The sequence below is a fragment of the Vidua chalybeata genome, chromosome 18 (assembly GCF_026979565.1).
Source record: "Vidua chalybeata isolate OUT-0048 chromosome 18, bVidCha1 merged haplotype, whole genome shotgun sequence".
In the NCBI taxonomy this organism is placed as follows: domain Eukaryota; kingdom Metazoa; phylum Chordata; class Aves; order Passeriformes; family Viduidae; genus Vidua; species Vidua chalybeata.
The window spans coordinates 11,614,655-11,639,261 of record NC_071547.1 but is presented as its reverse complement, the minus strand read 5'-3'; the positions used below and the strand labels follow the sequence as shown (position 1 = coordinate 11,639,261).

The following is a 24,607-nucleotide window of genomic DNA, read 5'->3' as shown; positions in this document are numbered from 1 at the left end:
AGGTGGGGTCAGAGCCTGCTGCCAATGCCCTGACAAAAAGCAGGAGGGAAGGGAAACTGTGCTCTCACAGCAATACAGGCTGGGGCACGAGGGAATTGACAACAGTCCTGCTGCAAAGGATTTGAGGCAATCAGTGGATAATGACCTGGCAATGCGCACCTGCAGCCCAAAAATCCAGACATATGGGCTGCATCAAAAGCAGTGAGGGCAGTGGTTTGAGGGAGGGGATTCTCCCCCTGTACTCCACTCTGGTGAGGCCCCATCTGCAGTGCTGTGTCCAGCTCTGGATCCCACAACATAAAAAGGACATGGACCTATTTGAGTTAGTCTAGAAGAGGCCACAAAGATCTCAGAGCACTGGAGCACCTCTTCTATGAGAAAAAGATAGGAGAATTGGGGCTGTTCAGCCTGGAGAGGAGAAGGCCTTATAGCAGCCTTTCAGTACTTGAAGGGGGCTTATAGGAAGGGTGAAGACAGACCTTTAGCAGGCCCTGATGCAATAGGACAAGAGATAATGTTTCTTAACTAAAGAAGGGTCAATTTAGGCTAGGTAAAATTAAGAAATATTTTACTCTGATAGTGGGGAGGTGTTGAAACAGGTAGCTGAGGGAAGCTGTGGGTGTCCCATCCCTGGAAAGACTCAAGATCAGGCTGAAAGGGGCTCTGAGCAACCTGATCTGATTGATGTCCCTGTTCATTCCAGGGAGCTTGGACTGGATGACTTTTAAAGGTCCCTTCCAACCCAACCCCATTCTAGGGTTCCATGATTCTGTGTTCCCAGAAGACACTTGCAGGGACATGTGGCTACCCAAAGCCTGGAGCAAGGCACTCCACTAGCACAGCCTGGGGGAAGGGCTGTGGTGGGGCCATCCCTGCCTTTCCCAAGAGGCTAGTGAGGGACACCTTGCCCAGAACTGCACACAGCGTGGCTGGGTGCTCCCAGCCCCTGTCCCTGGAGTGGCTCCTGGCTGCCCTGATGGGGTGACAACAGCAGAGCACTGGTGCTTTCAGCATAGCAATGGCTGTCAGCCCTTCCATGGGCAGGGCTGCAGGGAAACTTCCCCAGGGCTGTGCTGGGGATGGGGACAGGGCATGTGGCAGGAGTCCCAGTTGTTGTGGCACAGGGTGTGTGGACAGGTTGGTGTTTGTGCTTAACTGGCAGCTACACCGGGACCCCCATTCCAGGAAGTATGGGGGTGACAATGAAAGGGGGACAGAGCCAGACCTGGCAGCAAAGGGACATGGGTGGCTGTGCCTCCACCAGAGGCCACATGTGCCTGCAAGGCAGCTGGCACCCAGAGGCACAGGAGCAAGGGTCGAGGATGGCACAGCCAGGGCTACGTGTTCAATGAGTGCATGGGGGCTTAGTACCAGCTGTGCCCCAGGCTGCTCATTCCCTGGTCTTGGCAGTGCCAGGGGGTTTCATTGGGGTCCCCAGGGTTGAGCAGAATCTTCACAGAGCCTCTGCAATATGAGCGTGTGTGTACACATATGTGTGTTCCCATCCCACCCTCCCTACTGCTGCCACTGGGCTGATGCCAGGCAGTGAGTGGGCAGCGGGCACATTGAAAGGACACAGAGACAGGGATGCTGAGCCAGCGCTAGTTCAGTGTTGGTGTTTATTTGCTTGACACTCACAGTGGAGGGACAGGAGCAGGGGACAGGCGGACATGGGCAGAGACATCTGCGGCGGGGGGGAGCCGCTGTTCCCAGAGTGGAGAGGAGAGAGGGAGCCAGCAAAGGGCCGGCAGGGTGGGTTAGGCGCACTCGGATCTGTTCAGGGTCTTCTCCACATTTCCAGCCACGTGTCTGACCTTGCACGAGACAGAATTGTGACTCTGCCATTCGGTGGGAGTCAACGACAGGTAACTGCTGGCAATGTACCGGGTGCTGCTCTGCTGCTGGGCGTTGCTCTGCTGCTGGGCCGGGCTGGTCACCACACCATTGGTGATGGTGCTGCCGTCAGCCACCCATTCCACCGTCACATCCTTTGGGTAGAAGTTCTCCACCAGGCACACCAAGGTGGCTTTGCCCTCTGACAACTCCTCGGTGGATGGCGCGAAGAGGTTGACGGTGGGAGCGACCTGGGGCTGGCCTGCAAGGGACGAGAGTGGTGCTGGGTCAGAGAGGGCCCTGTCCCCCACCACAGCCCCTGCCGGCCCTGCTGGCACTACCCAGAAATTCCCCACTTTCCCCACAGCCAGAGCTTATCACTCATAACTGTAATGTATTTACATTTGGCATTTGGGATACATATATATATATATATACATACATACATACATACATACATACACATATATATATATACATATATGTGTGTGCAATACACATACACATATATCTCATATATGCTTGTATATATGTTTTATATACACTCTATGTACACATATGTGCATATATGTATTACATATGATAGATATATACAGCTAATATGCATAATATATATAGAGTGTACAATATACATACATATGTAGTCCATATCATATGAATAGACGTATGATTCTATAAAATGCATTTAACATGAATATTTATACATTTCTGTATCTCATATATATCTAAAAAGACTTATTTTAGATAGATTTTATATATATACATTATAGATATTTATTTATATAAAAAATTAAATCTTAATTTCTTTGCCGTAAAGCCATTTCTTTCCTTTTTTACAAGGCTTTTTTTTTTTTAAACCCCAAAATTTCACAGACAAACCATCCTGTTTTCTGCCCAGTTCTGCTTTCAGACATTTTCTTGCCTCTGAAAAATTACCACTAAAAATCACCCAAAGGAAGATGGAAACAAAAGGTTTGGTCTTTCTGGTGTGGTTCTGCTGCGGTTCTGCTGCCTCCTCCAATGTGCAGTGTTTCTATTTCTATCTTTACCTCTATTTCTATCTCTATCTCAATTTGAAAACCAGGGTGACTCAATCATTAAATACTTTTTGATGAAGAAGTGGTCAAAGAACATTTTTCTTGATCTTAGCCCCAAATAATTTGGTTCAAATTGGGATTTTTCACCAAATTCTTTTAAAAATTACAGACAACGACAGACAAATGACATTTCCAGCAGCATTTTCAGCGCAATAATCTCCATTTTTGACATGTCTTACCTGGACAATGGGCTCTTTAAGATACCCCTGGAATCTTTTGCCTAAGATTCCAGGGACGTTTTTAACATGAAGTCAGGATGACTGTGGGCTGCTCACAGCCGAGGACAGGGTGTCCTTTCACAGCACCCGCACCCCTGGCCATGGGACCCCGCAGGAGAGCCTCTGTCCCTCACCAGGGGTGACAGACTTAGTCCTCAGGACTAAGAATTGAGGACTTAGAATTTAGACTGACAAATTTCTTTGACAAAGACAAAAATCACCTCTTTTAGTGACCTAAACTTGAGTTTCCTTCCCCCTGAGACGTCAGACACGTTTCCTGGACAAATTTTAAGACTTTTCGATTAAGAAAATACTCCCCAATTCTCTGTGGCGCGCACAGAGTCGCCAGAGTCCGCAGGGACGAGACAGAGCCGCCAGCGCCGGGCTTTGTGCCCGGCCCCAAACGGGCGGCAGACCCCAGCCCCGCGCCAAGTCCGAGAAAAAACCCCAAATCACCAAAAATCGATGAAATGTCAAAATTTCGTGGTGGGAAAGGAAAGGCCGAGGGGAAGTTGGCGACTCACCTTCGACGGTCAACATCGTCCCGGCCCCGAATACACCACACCGTGACACCGGTCCATACAAAAACCTCCTGCCTCATGGCAGAGCAGTACTGGACCCCATAGATGGGGGAGGATGGAGAGGATGGTCTGGAAATATCCCAATGGATGCAGTGGAACGAAGGTGATGGGATGGAGATGCCCTGATGGGCACAGCAGGATGAAGATGTAGGCACAGATGTACCTGTGGAGTTTTGGTCCTGGCTGGGCTCTTTCAGTGCAGCTCCCACACCTACAATGGAGCTAATAGCTGAAGGTCTCTGCAGGCAACTTATTTGTATTAATATTTACCTTAAAAATATGGAAAGGCAAGAGGTGAAGATGCCTACATAGAATTGAGATAGCCAAGGAAGGGGTGAGCCAGAATGGGTTTCAGCCAAAACAAATTCATTTCAAATTTCCCTGTAAACGCTCGGCTGCTTCTTTGAAAAGTGTTTTCCCAGTGTGGTGCCAATCCCACAGATTGGCAGATTCAGTGCTCAGCTTGGACCACTGAATGCCAACAGCACCAACGTAAATTGAACCCACAGATTTTCAAATGACGTGGTTTGTGCAAGTGGTTGTAGAAAGAGGCAGAGTCAGGGAATTTCCTGAGTCACAGGAACTCTATAAATAGTTCACTGTAAAACAGGTAACACTTCAAAGATTTTGTGGTTTGAGACACTTTCTCTTTCAGAGGTTTGCTTTGCCTCTGGGAAGGTTTATGCTTTTGTGCAAAGTCTGAAACTATCCAAAAAAGAAAAAACATGACTGAAATTGTCTGTGCAAAGCATTTAGATTAAGCCACTGCCCTCTATGTGGATGACCATTTTCTGAGCATTTCTCAGGCTTCAATGGGGTTTGTGGGAGGACAAGACGGGGACAATGTTCAGCTCTTCTCCTTAGAGAGAGGCATGGAGGAAGACAGAGGCTGTGCTGGATGCAGCAGGATGCTGCTGAAGTAGCTTTTGGCATTGCCACCAGAATAGGAGATCTCGGAAATGTCTCCCAGGTTGGCTGACAGCTTGGACAGCTGACTCTGAGATGCTGCCTGGATCAGGAAATATAGACAGGGAGAGGGGAGAAGAAGGGTGTCAGTCGGTGCCCCAGGACAGCCCTCTCTGATCTGCAGGACAAGGGCTCCTGTGCCAAAAAGTCCTGATGGAACAGAGGGGTCACTGCCTCAGACAGAGCCCAAGGCCTGAGCTCAAGGCCAGGGCCCCATGAAGAGACCTGTCAGAGCAAGAGGACGTGGCTGGCAGCAGAATGAGGTGGTGGGGCTGAGGACACGGCAAAGCCAGGCACTGACTGCAGAGCCCCAGGGCCTCCTCGTGCACAGCATGAGGCAAGCAGGAGGCCATTCACAGCCAATGGTCATGGGGAGGGCACATGAAGCTGCATCAAGCCCACAGCCCTGCTCTGCCCTGAGAGAGAGGGCAGAGAAGCTCCGTTTTTAACTCCTCTGTTTTCAGAGGGCTGTACTCCTTGTGGTTATGGTCCAGAAGCTCCTGGCACAGCTGGGCTGGGAGGCATCAGCAGGGCCCTGGGCACCAGCCAGGGAGATCAGGGGAGTCTTAGTTCTGGAGCACAGGCAGGCACAGGAGGTCATCACAGCATTTCTTTATTGAGAGTGTGGGCAAACACTGGACAGATTTCCTAGAGAGCTGGATGATATCCCAGGCCTGCAAGTGTTATACAGGCACTTGGACAATGCCCTACATTTTTGTCATCCCTGAAGTGGCCACAGAGTTAGACTGTGTGATCATTGAAGGCTTCTTCTATCTGAAATGGTCTGTTCAGTTCTATCCTATCTGCTCTCATCCACAAATGACAAGGAAAGGGCTGTAAGGATGGAGCTGTGTCACTGAGAACAGCCACATTCACCACAGGGCAGAAAAAGGCAGGGCTGTGCCAGGGACCTGCCCTACCAAACAGGGACAGCAGAGAGTCCTAACAGGAAGACTTTGCATCCCTTTGTCATTGCTCCATTTCACCATGGTAACATCATCACTGCCATTTTGGTTATCACCACATTAACAGACAGCCTTGTCCTGGGCTTGGACACCAGAGATGGTTCCTGTGCTCCCAGAGCTGGGATCTGAAGACTCGCAAAGGGATGTCTGGTGGTCATTGTAGTAGATCCTAATGAGAGGGACACAGCCAAGGAAACTTGGGCTGGTACCGGTCACAGCTGCTGCCATCCCTAGAGCAGATGACCTTGATGGTTTGTCTCACAAGGCTGACATTGAGTAGAGCTGACAGAGCACTGTCTGGACCAGGGAACATGGAGAGGGAGAGGAGGGAGAAATGAAGATGAGGGTCAGCCAGTGACCTGGAGCACGGCCCTCTATGGTCAAGGGAACAGTGTAAGGACAAATCTGCCTGCATGCACATACATGGGACACCCTGGGCCATGGCAGCATTGCTGGGAGGTCATAACTTCCTCAAATGACAGAGGATGAGCACAGTCTTGGGGCTCCAAGGGTAAGCTGAGGCAGGAGGTTTTTGTACCACTTCCCCACTGCTCTGTCTCACTGTGCAGCAGTACTGCTGCTGTCATAGCTACCACAGAAATAGACAGCCTCGTCCTCGGCTTGGACCCCAGTGATGGTTAACGTGCCCGTGGAGCCGGATAAGGATCCGGAGAATCGCGAAGGGATGTCCGAGTGTCTCTTGTCATTGTAGTAGATCACAGTGACAGGGGCACTGCCAGGGACCTTCTGCTGGTACCAGCCATAGCTGTAGCTGCTACCAGAGCAGGTGATCCTGACCGTGTCTCCCACCTTGGCCGACACCTTGGATGGCTGGGTCAGCGCTGCCTGCACCAGGGAACCTGGAGAGGAAGAGAAGAGAGGGGAGAAGACAGGGGTCAGTCAGTGTCCCAGGAGCACAGGCCTGCCTGGGCAGCAGGATGGGGTCCCTGTGCCCAAAGGCCCAGTGCAGGCACAGTGAGTCTGGCCATGGCACCTGTGCTGTGGGCGAGCACCACGAAGAGAAGAGGGGCCCAGGCCATGGTTCAATCCCACCAGCTCAGCGTCCCCAGAATGATGGGACTGTGCCCTGGACCCTGACTCCCTTTTAAGCCCCCGCCCGCCCAGGACACATCCCCTCCATGCAAATCTGACCCTGCAGTCACGGCCCGCGCCTCTCTCCGCACATCCCTCCCGCTCCACACCCAGCTCCACCACCCCAAGATGCAGCAGGGCTTGTCCCCAGACACAAAGCGGAGACACCCCCCAGCTCTGAAACCCACCAGCATTGACTCCCCTCTCCCCACACCAGGCTGAGTGGCTGCAGTGCCTAAGGAGAAGGGAGAGCTGGGTGCTGTGGCAAGGGCATACAGGAGTACCTTCAGCTCCCAGTGATGGGACTGGAACAATGCCAAGCTCCACCATTCCCCAACTCATTTTGGGCATTTTTCCCTCCCATGGGTGTTCCAGACCTGTAAAATACCCCCTTGCTCTCCTGCTTTTGTGCTCTGGCTCTTCTGACAGCTGAGATCCACCACTCAAGATCAAGACCTTTGCTCTTCCCAGGCATTCACACCCCAGAACAATGGGAGCGGGCCAGCACTGAGCCCCGGGGTCCAGCAATGCCTCCCCATTAGCTGATCATGAGCCCAGTGTGTTGCTGCTCAGCAGCCAGAGCTGGGGCAGCTCCTGGTCAGTCCTGCTCCAACTCAGAGCACAGGGATCATGGCTGTCTTTGGCAGTCCCAACCCAAACAAAGAGTGGCTGCACCACAGGAAATTCCCTCTCCCCCAGACCCTCCCTGTCCCTGACTACGCTGTCCCCAAGGTGCCCAGGGCACCAGGGGCCTGGCTGGCACGGGCAGGGCAGGGCTGTCTCCCTGTGAGCACCACAGAGGGGACCTGCTGGAGCACAGCATGTGTCCCATAGCAGAAACTGGCACACAGGCACAGATGCTGCTCCATGTTGTGCTTGGGCAGCTGCAGGCAGCACCCGAGGGTGCCCCACTGCGGCAACAGTGGGCCTGTGTCTCCCTTTTCCCGTGCTGGGAGTTACCATGGCCCTGATCACCACTGATGTCCCAGCCAAAAGAGTGAGAGCCTCCTCCTGCTTGTCCTGCTCCTCTGCTTGGACCCAGCCATGGGTAATGTGGCCATGGAGGTGAGTGTGTTTCCAAGTGCTATATATCCCCTCCCAAAGTGCAAGCAGGGACCTGGGGCTTTAAGGGAGCGTCAGGCTGAGACACCAGGCACAGCCACATTCAGTGCAGGGCAGCAAGAGCAGGGCCATGGTGGGGCCATCAAGCAGACACAGCAGAGACTCCTGTCTGATATCTGCAATAGCAGGAGGTTTTTGCATCACTTCCCCAGTTGCTGCATGCCACTGTGGAAGCACTGCTGCTGCTGTCCTCACCACCACAGAAATAGACAGCCTTGTCCTCGGCTTGGACCCCAGTGATGGTTAACGTGTTCGAGGAGCCGGATGTGGATGCAGAGAATCGCGAAGGGATGTCCGAGGGTCTCTTGTTATCAGCATAGATCACAGTGACAGGGCCACTGCCAGGGACCTTTTGCTGGAACCAGCCATAAGCATTGTTGCTGCCCCTGCAGCAGATCAAGGTGTTTTGCTGCAGAGACCTGGGCACTGAGGATGGCTAAGCCAGAGCCATGTGAGAGCTGTAGGCTGTGGCAGAAGTTGTCCATGCCCAGCCAGAGCATCTAGGGCTCCTGTGTCCTGGCAAATGCCCATGTGCCCAGCCCTGAGCTGCCAGGATGGCTGCAATGCTGCCAGGCCCTGGGCAGGACTCAGACTGTGGAACAGGTATGTGGCAAAGGTGTTCTCGGGCAACTCCACAGGCTACAGCTCCTAACATTGTCCCAGGGTCCTCTGCCCCAATATGGATATTGGGCAGTGAGGATGAGCCCAGGTCAGGGCTTCTACAGCATCAGGGCCCAGTCACTGGGAACACAGTCGTAGAATCATGGAATGGTTTGAGTTGGAAGGGACATTAAATACCATCAACACCTCTGCCTTGGTCAGGGACACCTTTCACTAGACCAGGTTGTTCAAAGCCTCATCCAACCTTGCCTTGAACATTTCCAGGGATGGGTCATCCACAAGTTCGGAAACCAGCTCCAGTGCCATATCATGCTAAAAGTCACAGCCCTGAGACATGGAACACACAGGGAAGGGAATGGAAAAGTGCCAGAGCTGGAGAAGTGTTCATGCCTGGTGGAGTGGAATGAGGCACCAAAACCAGCCTTTTTGACACTCAAGATCTTGCTTGCCTGTGGCTCAGTGTCACCATGAGATCAGCACTGCTGCTGTCAAAGCTACCACAGTAGTAGACAGCCTTGCCTTCAGCTTGAACACCAGTGACCGTCTGGAGCCAGACACAAAACCAGAGAATCGTGAAGGAATATCTGAGGGTCTTCTGTCATTCCAGTAGATCACAGTGACAGGGGCACTGCCAGGGACCTTCTGCTGGTACCAGCCATACTCATTGCTGCTCCCAGAACCTATAGCCCAGACAGTTTGTCCCAGGTTTGCTGGCACCAAGGATGACTGACTGGACTAGGGAGCCTGGAGAGGGAGAGGTGAAAGGCAATAATATGGGGGTGAGTCATTGCCCTGGGAGCACATCCCTGCCCAGGCAGTAAGATAGGCCTCCTGTGCCCAATGGTTCTGGTGCCACACTGGGACAAACAGCCTCAAGACAGGGAGGAAGATTAGAGACCCATGACTCTGGAAGGAGAGCTGGCAGCAGCAGAGTGTAGAACATCACCCTCCGAGGGAAAGGGACCTGGTCATGGCTTCAGAAATATGGGGAATCAGGCCACAGCCTGGCGCCCAGGGCAATGCAGCAGAGACAGCTTCAGCAGCAGCAGTAGCAGCAGCAGCAGGAGGGAGCAGCCTGAAGGAAATGGCAACAGGGCTGCGGATGAGGCAGTAACATTCCTATTATGGGGACAGGGGAAAGAGCCATCTCCTGTTCCTTGTCATGGACATTCACGTCCCTAGGCAGGGTACAGGAACCTGCCTCAAGTCCACTATCACAGCTTTGTTTGGCCATGAGAAAAAATGGCTCAAAACCTTCCTCTCTTGACACTGGCTACTGTGTCTCACTTCCCCATTACACATCCCCATCAGAACTGCTGCTGTCCCAGCTACCACAGAAATAGACAGCCTCGTCCTCGGCTTAGACCCCAGTGATGGCTAACGTGCCTGTGTAGCTGGACCAGGATCCGGAGAATCGCGAAGGGATGTCTGAGGGTCTGCTGTTGCTTCCATAGATCACAGTGACACAGCTCAAGGCACCCCAGCACAGAGGCAGCAGGAGGAGGACATGGTCATCAGTAGCAAGATGTGACAGACTGGGGGACAAAGCCACACTGATCTTTGTAGGGACAAGGACGATGACCTTCAGACATGGTGGAGAACAAGAGAACCTCCAGTTCTGTGGGACAGTGAAAGAAGGACATTTGTAGCCATTGCTGTACAGAGGTGACAGGAACCCACCCCACAGCCAGCCAAGAGGGAGGAGAGCTGAAACATTTTCTTTCATTTTGGAGTCTGGAAATCCTTGGAATTCTCACTTCCTACTTCTTGTTGTCACTATACACCATAGCCACCACTGCTGCTGTCATCACTACCACAGAAATAGACAGCCTCATCCTCGGCTTGGACCCCAGTGATGGTTAACGTGGCCGAGGAGCCAGACTGGGATCGGAGAATCACAAAGGGATGTCCGAGGGTCTCTTGCTGTTTTCGTAGATCACAGTGACAAGGCCACTGCCAGGGACCTTCTGCTGATACCAGCCATAGTAGCTGCCACCCCCAGAGCAGGTGATCCTGACTGTGTCTCCCACCTTGGCTGACACTGAGGATGGCTGAGTCACTGCTGCTGCCTGGACCAGGGAGCCTGGAGAGGGAGAGGAGAGAGGGGAGAAGAGGCAGCCAGTTAGTGGCACAGGAGCACAGCCCTCCCCAGGCAGGGGAACAGTAATGGGAGAATTCTGCTTTCAGGCACACATGTGGGACACTCTGGGTGCAACCCCCACCCTGGGCACTTCTGAGGGATTGCTGTAGCCAGAGCCTGAAACCTCTCCCTGCCCACTGCCCCTCAGGGCACTCCTCATCCCAGGCACTGAGGCTAGACAGCCTGGGGATATGGCCTGCTGTGGACACCCGGCATCTGGGGCAGTTGGAGACACCCCTGCCCATGGACCAATGGGAACCATGTCCAGGCCAGCAGCCAGAGATTGCAAGGCAGGGGTCCCTATGCAGTTACAAGCTTTGTGTGGATATAATGCATGACAAAGCAATGAGGACATCTTCAACACACTATGGCCACCAGATGGGATGTGTCATGAGGACAGAATTGCAGACAAGACCTGGTAAATCAAGAGCCAAAATAGCTGCAGGCACCAAGGGTAGGAACTGCCTATGCTCTGAAACTCTTTCCCACAGAGGCGAAAGGTTCAGCAATCAAGAGGAGTGAAAAAATTACCCCACCATCACCAAGAGCCTGAGCAGCACTGCTGTCATAGCCACAGAAATAGACAGCCTCGTCCTCGGCTTGGACCCCAGTGATGGTTAACGTGCCCGTGGAGCCGGATAAGGATCCAGAGACTCGCGAAGGGATGCCCGAGGGTCTGTTGGTGTTGTCGTAGCTCACAGTGACAGGGGCATTGCCAGGGACCTTCTGCTGGAACCAGCCATACCAGTTGCTGCTAGCCCCAGAGCAGGTGATCCTGACAGTCTCTCTCACATTGGCTGACAATGAGGATGGCTGACTTAGTGATAGTGCCTGGACCAGGAGAGGGAGAGGAGAAAGGGGAGGAGAGGAGGTCAGCCAGTGCCCCAGGAGAATAGACCTGCCTGGGCAGCAGGTTTACAAGGAATGCCACACTCAGAGGAGAATGAACCCAGACACAGTCACCAGCATATTTGAGGAGTAGAGCCCAGGCCAAGGCATCTCAGCAGAGAGTCAGCTCTGGCAGATGAGGGTGAACATGGTCATCAGTAGCAAGAGGCAGTGAGCTGTGGAACACAGATATACAAGATACACATATATACGAGTTTTGCAGGGACAAGGACAATGGTCCCCAGCCATAAAGTTCTGTTCTCTGGGACAAAAAATGGTATTCATAGGCATGGTAATGCAGAGGAGACATAAACCTTCCCCAGTCCCACAGCCACAACTCTGCTTGGCCATGAGAAGGACTGCAAATCTATGCTTTTAATTCCTCTGTCTTTGTCACTTCACCAGCAGTACTGCTGCTGTCCTGGCCACCACAGAAATAGACAGCCTCGTCCTCGGCTTGGACCCCAGTGATGGTTAACGTGGCCGTGGAGCCGGAGGTAGAACCGGAGAATCGCGAAGGGATGTCCGAGGGTCTGCTGTTATCCCAGTAGATCACAGTGACAGGGCCACTGCCAGGAACCTTCTGCTGGAACCAGCCATAATAGTTGCTGCTACTCCCTGAGCAGGTGATCCTGACCGTGTCTCCCACCTTGGCCGACATCTTGGATGGCTGCTGGGTCACTGCTGCCTGGACCAGGGAACCTGGAGAGGGAGAGAAGAGAGGGGAGAAGAAAGAGATCAATCTGCACCCCAGGAACACAGCTTTCCCAGAGCAGCAGGATGTGGCCCTGCATGCAGAAGCCCTGTCCAGGTGCAGTGAGTCTGGCTATGAGCTGTAGGTGAACACTGTGAGGAGGGGAGGGGCCCAGGCCATGGTGCAATCCCACCAGCTCCATGCCCTCACCCTTTTTTTGGGCTGTGCTGTGGACCTTGTCTAGCATTTAAGCCACTACATGTCTGGGACATGGCTCCTCCACGAAATTAAGACTCCATTCACAAGGTAGGAACCTGCTAGTCCATCTTTCCCCAGCTCCCACTCAGCTCCCTCATTAGGGGATACTTACCATACCACATTTTAACTGCTGAGAAAAGCTACCAGATTTATGATGAGTTACAGCTGTCATGGTGTTGGTTCCACTAGGGATCTCTAAAGCCAAGGGCCTCTGGTGCACTATCAATCTGCAAAACCATTGCTGTAAACTGCAGTTCTCAAACTTCAGTCATTCCCCAGAAACAGCATCCCCCAGCATCCATGGCCAACCTCAATCCTGACCAGCACTGCTGTCCCAGCCACCACAGAAATAGACAGCCTCGTCCTCGGCTTGGACCCCAGTGATGGTTAACGTGCCCCCAGAGCCGGAGAATCGCGAAGGGATGTCCGAGGGTCTCTTGTTGTTATCGTAGATCACAGTGACAGGGGCACTGCCAGGGACCTTCTGCTGGTACCAGCCATAGCTATAGCCATAGCTGCTACTACCCCCAGAGCAGGAGATCCTGACAGTGTCCTCTATGCTGGCTGGCAGTGAGGATGGCAGCTGACTTAGTGCTGCCTGGACCAGGGCATGTGGAAGAGGAGAGAAGAGAGGGGAGAAGAGGGGAGCCAGTCAGTGTCCCAGGAGTACAGGCCTGCCTGGACAAGGTTTCAGGGAATGCAACAGCCATGGACAGAACAGACATGGACATGGTGACAAGCACATTCCAGGAGCAGAGCCCAGCCAGTTGGTGAATGGCTGCACAGAAGCAGCTTTGGCAGCACAGAAGGACATGGCCATCTGTAGCAAGAGGCTGTGGGGGACACAGCTACACCAAGAGCTGCCAAGAGGGAGAAGGCCCAAAATCTTTCCTCTGCATTTTGAGCCTCTGTCACTTTCTCTTACTCATGGTCACCACACACCATAGCTACTGCCACTGCTGCTGTCATAGCTACCACAGAAATAGACAGCCTCGTCCTCGGCTTGGACCCCAGTGATGGTTAACGTGCCCGTGGAGCCGGATAAGGATCCGGAGAATCGCGAAGGGATGTCCGAGGGTCTCTTGTCACTGTAGTAGATGACAGTGACAGGGACACTGCTGGTACCAGCCATAGCTGTAGCTGCTACCAGAGCAGGTGATCCTGACCGTGTCTCCCACCTTGGCCGACACCTTAGATGGCTGGGTCAGCGCTGCCTGGACCAGGGAACCTGGAGAGGGAGAGAGGAGAGGGGAGAAGACAGGGGTCAGTCAGTGTTCCAGGAGCGCAGACCTGCCTGGGCAGCAGGATGGGGTCCCTGTGCCCAAAGGCCCAGTGCAGGCACAGTGAGTCTGGCCATGGCACCTGAGTTGTGGGCAAGCACTGTGAGGAGGAGAAGGGCCCAGGCTGTGGTGTAACCTCACCAGCTCCATGTCCCCACATTGATGGGGCTGTGCTGCAGGCCTTGACCCACTTTTAAGCTCCTACTTGCTCAGGCACAGGCTCTCCATAGATATGTGGCACCTAGTGTTCCCTAGAGCTCCTGTGCCACTGCTCCCTCCACCCACTGCAGGCACCTCTGTTCCACCAAGAGGCAGAAAGATTGGTCTGAGTTGCCTGCTCCTTCCTCAGCATGACTGCTGAGCTCTCAGATCAGCCAGAGACCACTGATCCTGTTCCTGCCCAGTAGGACCATGGCTTCGCTGCAAACGTTCTGCTTCAACTGAGGGTGCCACCCTGTGCCTCTCTGAATTGCCACAAGAGAAATGCAGAGCAGAGAAATAGGGCTTTGAAAGGGAATGGGAACCACACCAACACCAGGAGCTTCCAGGCTCAACAACACTAACGAAAATCAAGCCCCAACTTCCTTCAAATTCAAAGTGAGCTGAGGGTCTCCAGCAGTTTTGCAGCGACTGTGGGTAGAGGCGGTCTGGTGTTTGTACCAATCACGAAGCACCTGCACTCTTGTCCAGCCAGGGGCTGCCCCTCTGCCTCCTGCGCACAGCACGGCTCGCGGCAGCCGCCAAAGGAGCCTGCGGGGCTGCTCTGAACCTCGCTGGCACCTGGCTGGCCACAGCCCCTTTGCCTCCTGCCTGCCCCGTGAGCCTGCTGCCTGTGCAGTGGAGCCACACTGACACCGTGTGGGGACAAGAAGGGCCTCAGGGAGAGCACTGCAGGAACTGAGAGCAGAGCCCGGCAACAGGACTCTGCCCTTGCTGCCTCTCACCCCTGCCACGGCTTCCACCAGAGATTCCTCCGGCCCTGGCCACAGCCATCAGGGTTTCTGCATGGCACCCTGCCCACTGCAGCCTTTGCTCACAGGGGAGAGGCTCTCACACAGACACAGGGTCCTTTGGCACAGCTGCTGGCACCAGAGATGAGTTGGCATCAGCCCAAAACTGGCAGGGACCAGCAAAACTGTGGGTCTCCTGCTGCTATCATAGATCACAGTGACAGGGACCTCTGCTGGGACCAGGCATAGCCACTGCTACTGATCTTGAAAGTGTCTCCCAGGCTGGCTGACAGCTTGGACAGCTGACTCTGAGATGCTGCCTGGGTCAGGAAATATAGACAGGGAGAGGGGAAAAGAAGGGTGTCAGTCAGTGCCCCAGGATAGCCTTCTCTGACATGCAGGACAAGGGCTCCTGTGCCAAAATGTCCTGATGGAACAGAGGGGTCACTGCCTCAGACAGAGCCCAAGGCCTGAGCTCAAGGCCAGGGCCCCATGAAGAGACCTGTCAGAGCAAGAGAACGTGGCTGGCAGCAGAATGAGGTGGTGGGGCTGAGGACACGGCAAAGCCAGGCACTGACTGCAGAGCCCCAGGGCCTCCTCGTGCACAGCATGAGGCAAGCAGGAGGCCATTCACAGCCAATGGTCATTGGAGAGGGCACATGAAGCTGCATCAAGCCCACAGCCCTGCTCTGCTCTGAGAGACAGGGCAGAAAAGCTCTGTTTTTAACTCCTCTGTACCTCATTTCCACGTCTCTCTCTGTATCACCATACCAACTGCCACTGCTGCTGTCCCAGGCACCACAGAAATAGACAGCCTCGTCCTTGGCTTGGACCCCAGTGATGGTTAACGTGGCTGTGGAGCTGGAATAGGATCCGGAGAATCGCGAAGGGATGTCCGAGGGTCTCTGGTTATTGCTGTAGATCACAGTGACAGGGCCATTGCCAGGGACCTTCTGCTGGAACCAGGCATAGTTGCCATAGCTACCCCCAGAGCAGGTGATCCTGACAGTGTTGTCCACATTGGGCTGACAGCGAGGATGGCTGCTGAGTCAGCGCTGCCTGGACCAGGGAACCTGGAGAGGGAGAGAAGAGAGGGGAGAAGACGGGGGTCAGTCAGTGCCCCAGGAGAACAGACCTGCCTGGGCAGCAGGTTTACAGGGAATACCACACTCAGAGGAGAATGAACCCAGACAAAGTCTGGGTTTGAGGAGTATTTGAGGAGTAGAGCCCAGGCCAAGGCATCTCAGCAGAGAGTCAGCTCTGGCAGATGAAGGTGGACATGGTCATCAGTAGCAAGAGGCAGTGAGCTGTGGAACACAGATATACACAGGTACACAGATATGAGTTTTGCAGGGACAAGGACAATGGTCCCCAGCCATAAAGTTCTGTTCTCTGGGACAAAAAATGGTATTCATAGGCATGGTAATGCAGAGGAGACATAAACCTTCCCCAGTCCCACAGCCACAACTCTGCTTGGCCATGAGAAGGACTGCAAATCTATGCTTTTAATTCCTCTGTCTTTGTCACTTCACCAGCATAGCTGCTGCTGTCCCTGCTACCACAGAAATAGACAGCCTCGTCCTCGGCTTGGACCCCAGTGATGGTTAACGTGGCCGTGGAGCTGGAGGTAGAACCAGAGAATTGCGAAAGGATGCCTGAGGGTCTGCTGCTATCCAAATACATCACAGTGACAGCGGCACTGCCAGGAACCTTCTGCTGGTACCAGGCAAAGTATTTGTTGGGATTGCCTTCAGAACAGTTGATCTTAAGAGTCTCTCCCAATTTGGCTGACACCAAGGATGGCTGACTCAGTGATGCTTCCTGGACCAGAGAACTTGAAGAGGAAGAAAAGAGAGGGGAGAGGAGGAGCTAAGTCAGTGTCCCAGGTACACACATCTGCTTGGACAAGATTACAGGGAATCCAGCAGTTAGACATGGCCATGGTCACAGGCACATTTGAGGAGCAGAGCCCAGCCAGTTGCTAAATGGCTGCACAGAAGCAGCTTTGGCAGCACAGAAGGACATGGCCATCTGTAGCAAGAGGCTGTGGGGGACACAGCTACACCAAGAGCTGCCAGGAGGGAGAAGGGCCAAAATCTTTCCACTGTTTTTTGAGTCTCTGTCACTTTCTGTTACTCACTGTTACCTCACACCATAGCCACTGCTGCTGCTGCCTTCATAGCTACCACAGAAATAGACAGCCTCATCCTCGGCTTGGACCCCAGTGATGGTTAACGTGCCCGTGGTGCCAGACCTGGATCCGGAGAATCGTGAAGGGATGTCCGAGGGTCTGTTGTTATTGTAGTAGATCACAGTGACAGGGGCACTGCCAGGGACCTTCTGCTGGAACCAGCCATAGTCGCTGCTGCTGCTACCTCCAGAGCAGGTGATCCTGATGGTGTCTCCCACCTTGGCTGACAGGGAGGATGGCTGAGTCAGTGCTGCCTGGACCAGGGAACCTGGAGAGGGAGGAGAGGAGAGAAAATGAGGGTCAGTCAATGTCCCAGGAACACAGATCAGCCTGGGCAGGGGAACATGGCCCCTCTGCCCTCCAGGCACAATGACTTTGGCCATGGCACCTGAGCTGTGGGTGAGCGCTGTAGAGTGGGAGGGGCCCAGGCCATGGTGCAATCCCACCAGTTCCATGACCTCACAGGGATGGGGCTGTGCCACGGACCTTGACCAGGAGAGCTGCTGCTGTCCAAGGCACCAAAGAAATAGACAGCCTCATCCTCAGCTTGGACCCCAGTGATGGTTAACATGCCTGTGGAGCTGGATATGGATCCAGAGAATCGTGAAGGGATGTCCAAGGGTCTCTTATCATTAAGATAGATCACAGTGACAGGGGCACTGCCAGGGACCTTCTGCTGGTACCAGCCATAGTTGTTGCTGCTCCCAGAGCAGGTGATCTTCATGGTTTCATCCATGTTTAATTACACTGAGTATGGCTGACTCAGTGATCCTGCCTAGGCCAAGGAGACTGGAGAGGGAGAGGGGTAACACCAGAAAGATCAGTTATTTCTCCCCAGGAGCACAGCTCTGCCCAGGCAATGTGACAGTCCCCTGTGCCCAATGGTTCTGGTGCCACACTGGGACAAACACTTCCTCAAGAGAGGAAGATTAGAGAAGGAGAGCTGGCAGCAGCAGAGCAGTAGAACATCACCCTCTGAGGGAAAGGGACTTGGTCATGTCTACAGAAACATGGGAGAATCAGGCCCCAGCCTGGCCCAGGGCAATGCAGCAGAGACAGCTTCAGCAGCAGTAGCAGCAGCAGCAGGAGGGAGCAGCCTGAAGCAAATGGCAACAGGGCTGCAGATGAGGCAGTGACATTCCTATTATGCGGACAGGGGAAAGAGCCACTGTGAGTTTGCAGGCCCCAAGTTGGGCAACTCTCTGGGGGCTCCCCTGGCAGGGGAGACCATCCTGGAGCAATTCTGTGTCAGGAACATGAGACGCATTGGACTTTTTCGGTCTTCAGCTTCTGTTTATTATTATCAAAACTTCAGCACGCCATCTGCACCAGACTCTGCATGCAGGAAAAACAGCACAATCTCTTGTTTCAAGGCCTTTTAAGTCTAATCAAAAACTAAGCTACTCAATTAAGAAGTGACACCTAAATTATTTTCCTTTGTAACCCAATAACTGACCCCTAAAGACCTGCAATGCAGATTTTTCTACCCAATTACAAGATACCACCTAAACCCAAGACGAAGAAGGAGGAAGAAGAAAGAAGAAAGGAACTCAAGACAACACCCTATATCCTCCATCTTGAACCCATCTATAACATACTAAAAATCCTAAAACCTAAATTTCTCACCCATGTGACATACTACACTACTCTCTACAATCTCTACAATCTATTTCACACTTTTGTGGTTTCTAGTTTACCTTGAGGCTTTGGAAGTCTTCTCCATGAATGAGGCTAAAAGTCAGCACTCCCCTGGGGGTCAAGACACCCCAGATCAGACAGAGAAATATTCCTGAGCCCTGAGTTTCCACATGACCCTGTTCCTTGTCATGCACATTCACGTCCTTAGGCAGGGTACAGGAACCTGCCTCAAGTCCACTATCACAGCTTTGTTTGGCCATGAGAAAAAATGGCTCAAAACCTTCCTCTCTTGACACTGGCTACTGTGTCTCACTTCTCCATTATTCACTGGCTTCATCACCCCTACCAGTACTGCTGCTGTCCCAGTTACCACAGAAATAGACAGCCTCGTCCTCGGCTTGGACCCCAGTGATGGTTAACGTGCCCGTAGAGCCGGACTTGGATCCGGAGAATCGCGAAGGGATGTCCGAGGGTCTCTTGTCATTGTTGTAGATCACAGTGACAGGGCCACTGCCAGGGACCTTCTGCTGGAACCAGCCAGCATAATCAGAGCTGTAGCTACTAAGCCCAGAGCAGGTGATCCTGACGGTGTCTCCCACCTTGGCCTTCATCTCGGATGGCTGCTGAGTCACTGCTGCCTGGACCAGGGAACCTGGAGAGGAAGAGAAGAGAGGGGAGAAGACAGGGGTCAGTCAGTGTCCCAGGAGCACAGGCCTGCCTGGGCAGCAGGATGGGGTCCCTGTGCCCAAAGGCCACATCCTGACTCAGCAAGTCTGGCCATGGCACCTGAGCTGTGGTGAGCACTGCGAGGAGAGGAGCTGCCCAGGCTCCAGTGTGATCCCACCAGCTTCATGATGTCACACTGATGGGGCTGTGCTGTGGCACCCAACATCCTCTTATGTGCCTGCCTACCTGACACAGGCCCTCCATAGAAATGTGTCCCCCAACATCTCCTGACAGCTTCTGTCCCACTTCTTCCTCTCTTTCTTGCCCACCAATGCAGCAAGATAACTCCAGGCCACCTGCTCCCTTGGGCACTTAGTTGGGAAAAACAGGTCCTGCTGCAAGCACAGATGGTGTATCTTAGAAGCTGGTGTATCTCAGGAGCCACAGGACTATGCTCAGCTGGATTGAGGTGTGTGGGCAAAGGCCCCTCAGTCTTAGCAAAGATCAGCTCTTCCAGCCACTCCCTTCCCATGCAGGGACTTCTGCACAGGGCTGTGCACCTGCAGCACCCCAGCCAAGCCCATGGTCCCCCACCAGTGCTGAGGTGCCACAACAGCCTCAATGCAGGCACTGCCTCAGCACCAGTGACTCTCCCCCTTGTCAGCAGCACCACATGGAGCAGAAGGGCTCTGCATCCTGAAGCCCTTGGAGCACAAGGGCAAGTGCCCAGCCTGGCCAGCCTCACACATCTGCACAGACCTCTCCACACCACCCTTCCCAGACCTGCCTCTGCCTTTCCATGCTGCTCCTTTGGCCGTGAAGGCAGACAAAGAAAATTGCAAATGGATGCTCGAGGGTATGTTGCTCTAGTGACAGGCACTGCCAGGTACTCTTTGCCTGGACCAGCCAGCATAAGTCTAGCTACTGCTAAGCCCAGAGAGACGGATCTTTGTGGTTTCTCTGAGGTTAGCTGACACCAAGGATGGCTGACTCAGCAATACTGCCTGGACCAGGGGAGAAGGAGACAGGAAAAGAGGTTCAGTAAGGCAGGCAGCTCTATCCTGATGCTTGATACTGGAATGCAGGGAATCCTCACAGAAATCTGCCGTGGTAGGTTTTTGTATCACATCAACAAACCACTGTGCAACTGTAGCAGCATCACTGCTGCTGTACCAGCCACCACAGAAATAGACAGCCTCATCCTCGGCTTGGACCCCAGTGATGGTTAACGTGTTCGAGAAACGAAAGCTGGATCCGGAGAATCGCGAAGGGATGTCCGAGGGTCTCTTGTCATTGTAGTAGATCACAGTAACAGGGGCACTGCCAGGGACCTTCTGCTGGTACCAGCCATGCCAGCCGCTGCTAGCCCCAGAGCAGGTGATCCCAACAATCGCTCGCATGTTTGCTGACATCCAGGATGGCTGAATAACTGCTGCTGCCTGGACCAGGGAACCTGGAGAGGGAGAGGAGAGAGGGGAGAAGGACAGGGGACAGTCAGTGTTCCAATAGCACAGATAAGGTTATGGGGAATGCAAAAGTCAAAGGAGAACAGACATGGAAAATGGCCACAGGCACAACTGGGGAGCAGAGCTTGGCCCCATGTATCCCAGCACACAGGCAGCAAGAGGAGGACATAGTCATTTGTAGTAGGTCAGAGAACAGTGGGAGACAAAGCCACACTATAGGTTTTGTAGGGAGCAGAACAATGATCACCAGCCACAAAGCCACCTCCCAGTCTCTAGGACACAAAATGAGAAAAATTCAGGGCCAGGATCATGTGGAGGAGAGAAAAACCTGCCCCAGTCCCGCATCCACCCCTCTGCTTGGTCATGAGAATGACAGAAAATCTCCATTTTTACTTCCTCTCTACCTCACTTGAAAATCTCTCTTTGTCACTGTACCAGCACCACTGCTGTCCCTGCCACCACAGAAATAGACAGCCTCATCCTCGGCTTGGACCCCGGTGATGGTTAACGTGGCTGTGGTCCCGGATGTGGATCTGGAGAATCACAAAGGGATGTCCGAGGGTCTCTTGTCATTGTAGTAGACCACAGTGACAGGGGCACTGCCAGGGACCTTCTGCTGGAACCAGGCATAGTTGCTGTAGCTACTCCCAGAGCAGGTGATTTTGATGGTCACTCCCACACTGGCTGACATGGAGGATGGCTGACTCAGTGATGCTGCCTGGACCAGGGAGCCTGGAGAGGGAGAGGAGAGAGGGGAGGAGAGGAGGTGAGTCAGTGACCTGGGAACACAGATCTCTCCAGGCAGTGGGACAATGATTAGACCCCCGTGCTCAAAGTCCCCAGCTGGTCACACTGAGTCTGGCCAGGATATCTGCACCAGGGATTAATAACACTGTGAGGAGGGGGACAAGGTCAGCCAGGTGCCAGCTGCTCAGAGATCACAGGATAGGGATGGGTTCAGGCTCCTTGCTCTTGTGGGGTCATAGTGGGATGTTGTCCAGGGTCAAGGACTTCTCTGAGGGCCAGAGGTGCTCGGGGGCTCCTGCACAGGCTGAAAGTGAGCCCAGTAGGCTGGCACTGAGTACACACAGCCAATGCAGCCTTAGCCCAGCAGCTTCTCTTGAACACAACAGAGCATTCCCTGACCAGCCCTGATCTGCCCTGGCAGCCTCATGCATGACCCCAGAGCTCCAGCACCCATGGGAAATATCCCTTCCCAGTCTTTAAGGGCAAAGATTTGGCCCAGCTCCCTGGCCCATGTCATGGCCCCTGCTCCTTGGTGCTGGGGCCACAAGGCTGAGCTCTCTTGGGTGATGTTCAGGGGCTCCTGGCACAGCTGGGCTGGGAGCTGGGCTGGGAGGCAGCCAGCAGGGCCCTTGGCACAAGCTGAGGAACACAGGGGGATATTGGCCTTGGTACAGTGTACGGGGACAGGGCTGCAGGGAGGTCATCCCTTCCCCAAATTACAGAAAATGGGCACAGGGATGGGATTTTAAGAGACAGCTCAGGTGGGAGGCTTTTGTATCGCTTCCCCATTGTTCTGTGTCACTGTGCAGCATCACTGCTGCTGTCTATGCTACCACAGAAATAGACAGCCTCGTCCTCGGCTTGGACCCCAGTGATGGTTAACGTGCCCGTGGAGCCGGACTTGGATCCGGAGAATCGCGAAGGGATGTCCGAGGGTCTGCTGTTGCTGTTGTAGATCACAGTGACAGGGGCACTGCCAGGGACCTTCTGCTGATGCCAGCCAGCATAGCCCCAGCTGCTAATCCCGGAGCAGGTGATCCTGACGGTGTCTCCCACCTTGGCTGACAGTGAGGATGGCTGACTTGGTGCTGCCTGGACCAGGGAACCTGGAGAGGGAGAGAAGAGAGGGGAGAAGACAGGGGTCAGTCAGTGTCCCAGGAGCACAGACCTCTTGATGGAAGAGCATGTGGCCCCTGTGTCCAGAAGCCCTGTTCAGGCACAGAAAGCCTGGCCATGGCACCTGAGCTGTGGGCAAGTACTGCGAGGAGAATGGCCCAGGCCATGGTACAATCCCACCAGCTCCATATCCTCACAGTGATCGGGCTGTCTTGTGGGCCTTGACTTCCTTTTAAGCCCCTACATGCCCAGGCACAGGCCCTCCATGGATATGTGGCACCCAGTGTTCCCTGGAAGTCCTGTCCCAATGCTACCACCACGTGCTGCAGGCACCTCTGTTCCACCAAAGATTGCTCTGGGTTGCCTGCTCCTTTCCCAGTATGGCTGATGTACTCTCAGATCAGCTGCAGACTACCCCGAGCCTGTTCCAGTAGGACCATGGCCTTGCTACACTGGGAGTTCTGTGCACAGAGCAGGGACACCACCACCTGGCCATGGGGACACATCCACCTATCCTGGAGCACCCAAGGCTGGTTGGTGCCTCCTGGTCACAACAGGGCACTGTGCTCCCTGTTGCTGATCATCAGCTGGGAAAACCACATCCTGCTTCAACTGAGGGTGCCACCCTGTGCCTCTCTGAATTGCCACAAGAGACATGCAGAGCAGAGAAACAGGGCTTTGAAAGGGAATGGGAACCACACCAACACCAGGAGCTTCCAGGCTCAACAACACTAAGGAAAATCAAGCCCCCACTTCCTCCAAATTCAAAGTGAGCTGAGGGTCTCCAGCAGTTTTGCAGCGACTGTGGGTAGAGGCGGTCTGGTGTTTGTACCAATCACGAAGCACCTGCACTCTTGTCCAGCCAGGGGCTGCCCCTCTGCCTCCTGCGCACAGCACGGCTCGCGGCAGCCGCCAAAGGAGCCTGCGGGGCTGCTCTGAACCTCGCTGGCACCTGGCTGGCCACAGCCCCTTTGCCGCCTGCCTGCCCCGTGAGCCTGCTGCCTGTGCAGTGGAGCCACACTGACACCGTGTGGGGACAAGAAGGGCCTCAGGGAGAGCACTGCAGGAACTGAGAGCAGAGCCCGGCAACAGGACTCTGCCCTTGCTGCCTCTCACCCCTGCCACGGCTTCCACCAGAGATTCCTCCGGCCCTGGCCACAGCCATCAGGGTTTCTGCATGGCACCCTGCCCACTGCAGCCTTTGCTCACAGGGGAGAGGCTCTCACACAGACACAGTGTCCTTTGGCACAGCTGCTGGCACCAGAGATGAGTTGGCATCAGCCCAGAACTGGCAGGGACTGGCAGGGACCAGAATGTCCAGAGATCATGACAGGGATTGTCCCAGATCCTCTGAGCAACCACAGGACAGGGCATTTTGAGGGCAGGGACTAGTAGCCCCAGCACAGATCTTCCCTTCAGAAGCCATGCCATTTCAATGTCCTCCAGCACCACTGAGGGTCTCTTCAAGCTGTTATAGATCACAGGGGCACCATCAGAGATCTTTTTGTGGGACCAGGCACAGCCACTGCTAGCCCCGGATGTCTTGATGGTTTCTCCCAGACTGGCTGACGATGAGGATGGCTGACTCAGAGATGCTGCCTGGGCCAGGGACTATGGAGAAGGGCAAGAGAGGGAAGTAGAGAGGTTTCACCCAGTCTTCCAGGAACATGGCCATCTCCTGGGCAGGGGGATGGGGAATACCACACTCAAAGGAGAATGAGTGCAACCACAGCCACTAGTGAATCTGGGTAGGAGAGCCAAGCCAAATGTACCCCAAGGCAGCCCAGCACAGAGGTACCTCTGGCAATAGCAGGAGAATGTGGTCATCAGTAGCAATAGGCAGTGGGATGGGGGACAAAGCCACACCATGAGTATTGTAGGGACCAGGACAATGATCCCCAGCCCCAGGTTTCCCTTCAGTGCCCTAGGACACAAAAGGGGGGACATTTGTAGCCACAGTCATGCAGAGGAGACAAAAACCTGCCCCAGCCTCACATCCATCACTCTGCTTGGCGATGAGAGGAACAGTAAAATGCCATTTTCATTTCCCCTGTACATAATTTGAAAATCTGTCATTT

The 24,607-nt window shown here is 53.9% G+C and overlaps 4 protein-coding genes and 2 gene segments (V, D, J or C); all 6 read right to left on the bottom strand.

Annotated features, from left to right (window-relative positions):
* Window positions 1-1,600: 1,600 nt before the first annotated feature.
* On the bottom strand, window positions 1,601-6,726 carry LOC128797317 (immunoglobulin lambda-1 light chain-like). Its single transcript, XM_053959740.1, has 4 exons — window positions 6,655-6,726; window positions 6,230-6,520; window positions 3,673-3,714; window positions 1,601-2,095 (listed from the first exon to the last, which is right to left on the bottom strand). The coding sequence occupies exons 1-4, from the start codon at window positions 6,698-6,700 to the stop codon at window positions 1,758-1,760; spliced, it is 717 nt and encodes a 238-aa protein (XP_053815715.1). The 5' UTR covers window positions 6,701-6,726; the 3' UTR covers window positions 1,601-1,757.
* A 3,129-nt stretch (window positions 6,727-9,855) lies between these two features.
* Window positions 9,856-11,678, bottom strand: LOC128797280 (uncharacterized). Its single transcript, XM_053959668.1, has 4 exons — window positions 11,599-11,678; window positions 11,172-11,466; window positions 10,526-10,578; window positions 9,856-10,113 (listed from the first exon to the last, which is right to left on the bottom strand). The coding sequence occupies exons 1-4, from the start codon at window positions 11,632-11,634 to the stop codon at window positions 9,856-9,858; spliced, it is 642 nt and encodes a 213-aa protein (XP_053815643.1). The 5' UTR covers window positions 11,635-11,678.
* LOC128797315 (Ig lambda chain V-1 region-like) lies at window positions 11,678-12,785 on the bottom strand. The segment is given in 2 exon segments: window positions 11,678-12,225; window positions 12,588-12,785. Coding segments are annotated over 2 exon segments (345 nt in total).
* On the bottom strand, window positions 12,786-17,309 carry LOC128797279 (uncharacterized). Its single transcript, XM_053959667.1, has 5 exons — window positions 16,960-17,309; window positions 15,656-15,778; window positions 15,481-15,566; window positions 13,601-13,703; window positions 12,786-12,996 (listed from the first exon to the last, which is right to left on the bottom strand). Exons 1-5 carry the CDS (start codon window positions 17,277-17,279, stop codon window positions 12,786-12,788), a joined length of 843 nt encoding a protein of 280 aa, XP_053815642.1. The 5' UTR covers window positions 17,280-17,309.
* On the bottom strand, window positions 13,603-21,840 carry LOC128797278 (uncharacterized). Its single transcript, XM_053959666.1, is given in 4 exon segments — window positions 13,603-13,653; window positions 19,134-20,653; window positions 21,102-21,509; window positions 21,813-21,840. Coding segments are annotated over 3 exon segments (972 nt in total). The 3' UTR covers window positions 13,603-13,653; window positions 19,134-20,117.
* Window positions 21,841-22,158: 318 nt separating this feature from the next.
* LOC128797316 (Ig lambda chain V-1 region-like) lies at window positions 22,159-22,696 on the bottom strand. The segment is given in 2 exon segments: window positions 22,159-22,519; window positions 22,654-22,696. Coding segments are annotated over 2 exon segments (351 nt in total).
* Between the last annotated feature and the right edge of the window lie 1,911 nt (window positions 22,697-24,607).